Below are 8545 nucleotides of genomic sequence, written 5' to 3'. Positions count from 1 at the left end.
TGGGATTTTGCAACATTTAATCACAAAAGAATCTGGCATATTAAGAGTTAGGTTTACAAACTTGTCACATTCTTAATATTAGCAATTTCTCTATTTGTACATTGCCTAAGAAAATACTGTTTTCATGACTTTAGAAAAGACACTTAAGGAGTTCATCAGGGGCTCCGGCGTTTTGCAAATAAGGATCCAGTGTCACTGTACAAACGGCTGCGGGCGAAGTATATAAAACATTAGTTAAATACAACTCTCCAGGAATACAGTACATCACACCTACAGCTGCTTTTACAGTTCGATTCTTTCTTTTCCTTTTTGTTATGAAAACGCCCCATCACTGCACAGTCCTGGATCTCCACGCTATAAAACTGAAGTATGTGTTCCCAGCGTAGCAGATGGTCACCAGGAAGGCAAAGAACTGTGGGAAACAAAGCGTCCCGGGAGCCGGGGTTAGAGCCCATTCTCACCCGCGCACGTGCGCCTCTCACCTCCGCTGAACCAGGCGCGCACAGCCTTCCCCCGATCCCGCTCTCCCATCTCAAACTGCGTCACTGGCTCAGTCGCCCCCTCCCCCGCCATTCCTGGCCCTGCTGTTTTTACGTTTTGGGGCTGCATCTGGAAAGCCTTGTACTTTGGCTCCAATAACCTCCGTGAGTTCACGGAGGGGTGAAGAGGGTGGCCGTGCACCAGAGAAAACCGCATCGTTTCTAATCCAGGGCAGGCAATGGATTCACAGGATTCACAGGGCTACAGGGTCAGCTCTGGGAAGGGGTCCGGGGCAAGCAGCGCGCCACGTGGCGCCTGGGGGGGGACAGGGCCTGAGCCCCTGCGCCCGGCCTTGGCAAGGCTGCTACTTTTACTGTCGCCTGCGTGCACCCGAGGTCTCTATGCTGCACCGCTGATTTCTGTAACCAGGAGGGGAGCGCATAGTGGGCTCCCCTGCCCATCAGCCCGCTTTATCACTGTCATTTTGGCCCATGGCACCACCTTACCCCCCCCCCCTTGCCCTGAGGTCCCGCTTGCCCCCAGCCCCGCCCAGCACACCCCGCCCTCTTGCAAACCGAGAAGCCAATCACCCCTGAGTCACTTCCGCTCCAGATCCCACGCAGGCCCGGGGAGGGAGGGGAGGAGAGGGCCCGCCCACTCACCGACGAGGCCGCCCAGCTGTTGAAGTTGTGACTGTCTCTCTCCGGGGAGACGGACGACGCGTCCACCACGGCGGCCGAGAGGTACAGGATGAAGGCGCTGCTGTTAAAGCACAGGCCCTGGGGGGGGGGGGGGGGCGGGGCGGGGAGGTCAGGGAGGGCGGCGCCCGGGCACGGAGGCCAGAGCTGCACCCGACCCTGGGGAGGGCCGGAGCGGGCACCTGGCAGCGTGGGGGCCGGCAGCTGTCCCCAGGTCCAAGAGGGAGGGCTTCATGCCCGCGCCCCGCACGGCTGCAGACTGCCTGCCGCCCCCCCCCCCCCGCCAGGGGTCTCTCCCTCCTGGGCTGCAGACTCAGCGGTGGGGGTACCGGCATGAGCCGGAGCTTCCCGACGCCAGCCCCGGCCTGAGGCAGGGACGGCCAACTCAGTCAGCTGTCCGTCCTGGCAGCAAGTCAGGAGACCTCAGGTTTCCTTACAGCCCCTTGGGGACTCAGCCCGCCCCACGTCTTCCTAGCCTCAGGGGAGAGGGACACGTTAAAGCCGAGCAGCCATTTGGTTTCTGGTCGTACCGAGATGCCAGGAGGGGAGCCGGCGTTGTGGCGTCGCCGGCTGAGCTGCCTGGGCTGCCAGCACCCCACGCAGGAACTCCATCCTGGCTCCCGGGGCACTAGCAGGGAACTGGATAAGCGGCAGAGTAGCTAGAACACGGCTGGCACTCCAATATGGGGTGCTGGCATGGCAAGTGGTGGCTTAACCCACCCTGCGGGCCCCTCGGCGTGCCTGGGGGACACGGCTCACTCTGGGTGCAGCTTCCTGGCAGTGCAGACCCTGGGGAGCAGGGGATGGCTAGGGAACTCCCCAAGGGTGGTCCCATCCATTTCCCTGGGAGAGCGGCGGGGAAGGGGGCTGTGGAGAGGTGAAGCAGAGGCACCCCTCCACCCCCTACCCCACTCCCCACCCTGCTGGGAGTCTGGCCAGTCCATCACAGAGCTAACCTTTTGCCCCCCCCCCCCCCAGTGGAGTTAGTTAACAGTCCCCGGAAGTACGCATGTCAGGTTGGGAAGCTGTAAGGAAATCGGGCAGGGAGAGCAAGGAAGCCAGCAGCAGAGCTGGTTCGGGGGTTAACAAGGAGCCCTGCAGGCCGCAGAGGGGGACGGAGGACACAGGAAGCTTCTGGAACAGCACCGGGCTTCCTGGAAGCAGGAGGCGGCGCTGCTGGGGAGCAGTGGGCCCTGGGGGTCTCACAGGGGGTCCCGCTGCTCTTCTCTTCTGGAATCCCAGCCCTCCTCGGTAGACGAAGCACCTGCAGCTAAGACGCCTCCCGCAGCGGGCCAGCGTGTGCCGACCCTCCGCCCTGGCTCACTGGGCTCTGCAGTTGCCAAGACCCAACCGCCTGCCAATCACGCCTGCTCCCTCCACAGGCGACAGAGGCTCCCCGCGACTTCTGGGGGGCTGCGAGCAGACAGCAGCCCCCCAGCGCGGGCAGTACGCGAGGCAGGGCTTCAGTGGTGCAGTCTGCCCTGCATGGCCGCCCCCGGAGGTCCCAGGCAGCCGCCCGCCCACCACTGCCCGACTTCACACAAAACGTCCCGTCCCATGCAATGTGGGCGGAGCTTGGAATGGGCTTGTTCCTGCACAGGGGACTGCCCTTCAAAAAAGGCACTGGAGAAAGCCTGCTTCCAACTTCCCCGCCTGCACAGAGGAGCGTCACGTCTGAAGACTGAGAGAGGGAGAGAGCCATCCGTAAATAGTCGCATGGCTGACTCCCGGCTCGAGTGCCAGGCGTGGGCAGCCACGGCCGGGCTGGCAGCCTCGGGGTGGCAGGGACACGGGCCTCGGGGGTCTGCAGGGTGCACCCTCCCTACAGCCGCACCACACGTCCCCTCCTCTTACGTCCATTCGCTGGGCAAGGCAGAGCGGCTGGGCAGCGCAAATGCAGCCGGCCGGCCATGGACCCGACTGAGAATTCTGTCACCAGCAAAGGAAGCGGGAATTGAAGAACGGTGCACAGCTCCTGTCCCTGTGTTTGCAGGGCGTCTGACGTTGGGTCCTCGGGGCCGAGGTCTGGCTTCCCCAGCCTCCAGAACCGTAAGCCAGCGGTGGGGGAGGATGTGTTCTTCCTATTGCTCCCCTGGAATGGCCCCTGTCCCTCTAGGTGGCATTTGCTAAATGCCACTCTGCTTCACAGCCTAACCAGCCTTGCACCTGCCTGTCTTTCCCATCAGAGGCCAGCAGGGGCGTGGCTCTCCAGTCTCCATCACTGAGCGTCCGTATGATGGAGGAGAATGGTCTGGCAAAGGCTGACACTGGGCCAACTCCTGCCACCCCCTTCACTCCCCAGGCTGCCCACGACCAGCAGGTGGAGAGGCTGGGTGCTACCCACAGTGGCATCAGCACACCTGGAGACCTGCGGAAGGCGCCCTCCCGGCTCTCACCCCTGCCCTGGTGGTCACGGGCCCCTGGCTTGGGGTTCCATTCTTGCAAACCCATAATGCAGAATGCTTACTTTTGGGTTTAGGGAACAGTCAGGAGCCAGCCAATCTGTTTTGTTTTCTTGTGCAGCTTAACTTAGCTCCGAGGGCAACTCAGCAAAGAGCAGGCCAACAACAGGTGCATTTTGAGAGCTGCTAGCATCGTTTGAAAACCTGCCCACTTTGCTGCAGGCCGCAACCCACCACGGGCCGTGTTCCAAGCGCGGGCCCTGAGTCAGTTATTTGGAACTGGGTACTCTTCTGATGTGCGGATTGAAAACAACACAGAGCGTCCCTTCAGGGTCCTGTTACACAGGCGCGCGGCATCACCTGGACTTTTTGTTTAAACTGATACAGCCGCTTCTAATTCTCCAACGAGCTCGCCAATACTTCACACACAGGGGCCTGCGAATCCACTCAGGATAAAGCTAAATGCTGCCTCTCTCTGAAGAGCCGCCACCGTCCCGAGCCGAGCTGGCGGCTTTCACCCAGAGCTTGTGGCATGGTCTCGTCCGTACCTCCCCCGACTGCGTGCTGGCCTTTGTTTACCCTGTGCCTGGCAGGCAGGACAGGAATCCGCTCACCCTGGAGCACGCTTGCCTCTTCGTTTTTAATGGCAGTTTCACTCTAACTCTGCACATGGCGCACCCCGGCATACAAGGGTTGTGACGTGCCAGGGGTTAAGGAGAGGTCTGTTTGTTTATCTGAGAGGCAGAGACAGAGACACAGAGCTCCAGTCTGCTGGCTCACTCCTCCAGTGCCCACCGATGGCCAGGGCCTGGCAGGCCCGAAGCTGGGCGTGCATCCAGATCTCCCATGTGAGTGGCAGGGCCATCACTGCTCCCTCCTCGGGTCTGCATTAGCAGGAAGCCGGAATTGGGGGCTGGGGCTGGGGCTGGAACAAAGGTACTCTGATACGGGACACAGGTGTCTTAACCACCAGGGCCCACACCCACCCAGGGAGGAGTTGGAAGCAAGGAGGACCTGCAGAGGCTGGTCCCTGACACACCTGTGTTTCCACAGGAGCACTCGGCGTCGCTGGACTCAGTCCCTGAGCACTGGTTTGCTACTTTGTCTGCAACAATGCCTGGGTCTTCAAGCACGCCCAGCTTCACACTCAGGGGTAAAGCACTTGCAAGCCCCCGAGACGTGCTGAGATGGTGTGCTGTGTTGGGTTCCCCGTGGCGTGGCCAGGAGACAGGACTGAGTGCCATCCCTGCTAGTGAGCATCGGACAAGAACAACACCCATGGGCCAATGTTATGGTGTAGCAGGTAAAGCCTCCGCCTGCAGTGCCGACATCCCACATGGGCACTGGTTCAAGTCCCGGCTGCTGCACTTCCGATCCAACTCTCTGCTATGGCCTGGGAAAGCAGTAGAAGATGACCCAAGTCCTTGGGCCCCTGAACCCACGTGGGAGATCTGGAAGAAGCTCCTGGCTTCGGATCAGCAAGCTCCAGCTATTGCAGCCATTTGGGGAGTGAACCAGCAGATGGAAGACCTCTCTCTCTCTGCCTCTGCTTCTCTGTAACTCTGCCTTTCAAATAAATAAAAGAGAACCTTAGAAAAACTTTAGAAAAAAAAAAAAAGACCCACGGTTCCTTACCACTGTGGTCCAGGGCACCTGGGGGATCCTGGTGTAGGTCATTGTTATGTAGAGGATGAGGAAGAAGACGGTGAGGACCCAGTAAAACACAGCTACAAACATGACCCAGCCGAACGCAGGGACCCGGAAGTACTCCGTGCCAGCAATCAGTGTCCACACCAGCAGGCCCAGGACCTGTGAGATGGGGGAGGCAGGGGAAAGAAGAGACAAAGGAGTCATAGGGCGTCCACTGCAACCTGCCTGCACACACACACACACACACTCATGACTGAATAACATAATGCCACAGAGCCAAGTTAAGCGAACACAGCCGGCATGGCAGGTGCCACGGCCAAGGGAAAACCTGGGAGGGGTACTCTCTGGTCAGCTCCTGCTGACTGCGGCAGGCTGGTTGCACCAGATCTCCCCCCTGCACCCCCCACCCCTCCCAGGAGAACACACGAACTCGGGTTGGTACTTGCTCGTCTTGCTTTTCAAATATGAGCACTACTTAAGAGTCTTAAAACGCAGGCCGGGCAAAGCAACACCTGTGGCTGGCGTTTGCTCACGGGCTGACACCTGTCCAGGAAACAAGACCGCACGTGCAGGTGGACCCTGGGCTGGCCGGGCTGGGTCAGGCCTTGCAGCCGACCACCTACACGGCTGTCCTCCTTGCTGACAGCCAACCCCGTGCGGCCTGAGAGAGGCGCCAGGAGGGAGGCCAAGCAAGGGCTCGGCCCAGAGAAAGAGGGGGTCTTATCACAAGTGGTGCATTTGCACCCGGCACAGTCGTCCAACCAAGGCCACACCAACATCACCCGCCGTCCAGAGGTGCACCTGCAGGGGTCTTGAGTCTGAACACAGGAAAGCCAGAACAAAGTGTGGGCTTATATCCTAGGAATCAGGAAGAGTTCATCCCCACAGCACGAAAAAGCACCTGAACCGTATTCCTAGGAGACAGCGTCGGGCTCCAGGGTGGGCCCTGGCTGCAAGTCCCTGCCTCGCTGTGTAGCTCAGCCCCCAGTATTACACTTTGCTTTAGCTTTCTCTGCGGTACAGGGAACAAGACGCTATAGCAGTGCCCATCACGGAGCTCCTAGGACAGAGTCCGCTCCTGGGTTTAACAGCTGGCACCTACAATAGGCCAGGCTTGCCGCTGTTATAACCCGAGGACAAGATGGATGTGAATCGCACAGTTCCCTGACGTCTCTGGCTAATCACAGCTGTGAAAAACTGCTCCGAGGGCGGTAAAGTTCTACCACGGAGGCCAGCACCTGTTGGCAGGCACAGGCAGGTGGACACGGCCACCCTGAAGCACACCCTGAAGCCTGGGAGGGGGCGAGGCAGCTGGGAAACAGCGCTGTGGGTAGTGTGCAGCACGGGCAAAGGTGTGCAGGTGCACGGGGGCCTCCCCGAGTCTCGAAGAACATGTAGTGAGCTAAGACACTGGTGCACATTGTTTTCTGTAAAGATTTATTTATATATTTGAAAAGTAGAGCAACAGGGAGAGGGAGACACACACACACACACACACACACAGCGAGTTTTCCATGCACAGGGTCACTCCCCAAATGGCCGCAACAGCCGAGACTGGGCCAGGCCGCAGCCAGGAGCCAGGAGCTTCTTCCTGGTCCCCCCTGTGGGTGGCAGGGGCCAGGAACTTGGACCATCTTCTGCTTTCCCAGGCACATTAGCAGGGAGCTGGATCAGAAGAGGAGCAGCCAGGACAAGAACTGGTGCCCTTATGATGTTGGTGCCACTGAGAGCAGGGAACAGACGCTAAACACAGCCACGTCCCCCCCCCCCTTTTTTTTTTTTTTTTTGACAGGCAGAGTGGACAGTGAGAGAGAGAGACAGAAAGGTCTTCCTTTTTGCTGTTGGTTCACCCTCTAATGGCTGCCACGGCTGGCGTGCTGCGGCCGGCACACCGCACTGATCCGAAGGCAGGAGCCAGGTGCTTCTCCTGGTCTCCCATGGGGTGCAGGGCCCAAGCACTTGGGCCATCCTCCACTGCACTCCCTGGCCACAGCAGAGAGCTGGCCTGGAAGAGGGGCAACCGGGACAGAATCCGGTGCCCCGACCGGGACTAGAACCCGGTGTGCCGGCGCCGCAAGGCGGAGGATTAGCCAAGTGAGCTGGCAGCTCTTTCGTCTACTTGAGACCGGGTATGAATCCCAGGGAAGAGGCGCTTAATGGAGATGTGTTTTTGTGCCAACAGCTGTCTGCAGCAGCAAGATGTATTGCAAGTGAAGACGCACCAAATGGGATGTAAGTGCAGAAGGCACAGGGCCTCACGCTGACGGAGCCCTGGGGCCCGACTGCCCCCATCTGCAGCTAATCCATACACTGGGTTTGATGGAAGGGCTCGCAGGGCCCTCGGTCGAGGCTGCACACGGGAGACACAACAGCGAGCAAAGGGAGCTGTGGTTATGGGGACTCGGCACGGGATCACAGGGTTGAGAATCTTCCAAAAAAGTCTGCACGGAAGGCCAGTTGCACCTGCTAGTTGCTGGGAATGGGCTCATCTCCAGATGTGGTCATCTGGTATACCACGCACCACTGGGACCTGCGCTGCCTCTCAAGGCGCACAAACACTTGACTCAGGCCTTGCCAGCAACTCACTAAAAGAAACGGCCCTGTCAGAAAAACGAGTGTTGGCCCAAGTTGTTTCCTAGTACCTGCAACCTGCCTGCAGGCGGCCCTCTTCTCTCCCACTGCAACCAGTGCTCACGGAAACCACGCCACACACACGCCACGAACATGTCATTTCACTCCTGCTTCCTGTTTGTGTTTAAAGCAAGCCCTATATCTTTATCTGCTTAGGCTACAAAACTGCTGCTTATTTTTTCCCTAACAGGCATTTAAAACAATTTATTTGAAAGTCAGAATTAGAGAAAGGGCAAAGCCAGGAACTCAACCGAGGCCTCCCATGTGGGCGGCAGGAACCCAGCGATGAGAGCCAGCACCCCTGCCTCCCAGGGTCCACGCTCGCAGGAAGCTGGGGTCAGGAGCTGGGGGCTGAACCCAGGAGCTGACCTGGGGTGCAGGCAGCCCTCACCTGGCCCCTTAACTGCTGGGCAAAACACCAGCCCCTCATCCCAGTCTGCCTCTAACTTTATGAAGTCCTCTGTCATAGGCGAATTTAAGTCCTACGTGATAGTTAGCTGGCCGCTCTTTAACCCTTCTGTTTCCATCTGCTTAGGGAGGGCCCTCTTAACACAAGATTACCTAAAAATATTCTCCGAGTTTTGTATATGCAAGAGTAAAAAGTTCATGGAAAACATGTACTATGAAAAAAACTAAGCATGGACTTCAAAATAAACTCATTTATTTTTTAATTCCACTTTACCA

At 58.6% G+C, this 8545-nt stretch overlaps 1 protein-coding gene and 1 long non-coding RNA gene across 8 annotated transcripts in view; one reads left to right on the top strand and one right to left on the bottom strand.

Annotated features, from left to right (window-relative positions):
• Window positions 1-8545, bottom strand: part of CMTM8 (CKLF like MARVEL transmembrane domain containing 8) — a 91516-nt gene continuing 82971 nt past the window's right edge. For 6 of the 7 annotated variants that reach the window (XM_002716247.6, XM_089331247.1, XM_089331244.1 and 3 more), the window contains 3 exons: window positions 5216-5389; window positions 1143-1259; window positions 1-412 (listed from right to left, as the gene is read on the bottom strand). In XM_002716247.6, coding sequence (XP_002716293.1) covers window positions 329-412; window positions 1143-1259; window positions 5216-5389 — 375 coding nt within the window. In that variant the 3' untranslated portion in view covers window positions 1-328. Of the gene's footprint in view, window positions 413-1142; window positions 1260-5215; window positions 5390-5660; window positions 7414-8545 lie in introns of those variants that run through there. The other variant, XM_089331248.1, reaches the window with a different exon arrangement.
• LOC127482851 (uncharacterized) lies at window positions 1125-8537 on the top strand. Its single transcript, XR_011388238.2, has 2 exons — window positions 1125-1223; window positions 7413-8537. It is a non-coding gene; the product is annotated as an uncharacterized LOC127482851 (long non-coding RNA).

This window comes from Oryctolagus cuniculus, chromosome 4 (assembly GCF_051225735.1).
Source record: "Oryctolagus cuniculus isolate XC-2025 breed Fujian yellow rabbit chromosome 4, ASM5122573v1, whole genome shotgun sequence".
NCBI classification, from domain to species: domain Eukaryota; kingdom Metazoa; phylum Chordata; class Mammalia; order Lagomorpha; family Leporidae; genus Oryctolagus; species Oryctolagus cuniculus.
The sequence above is the reverse complement of the archived record's forward strand: the minus strand, read 5'-3'. Positions and strand labels throughout refer to the sequence as shown.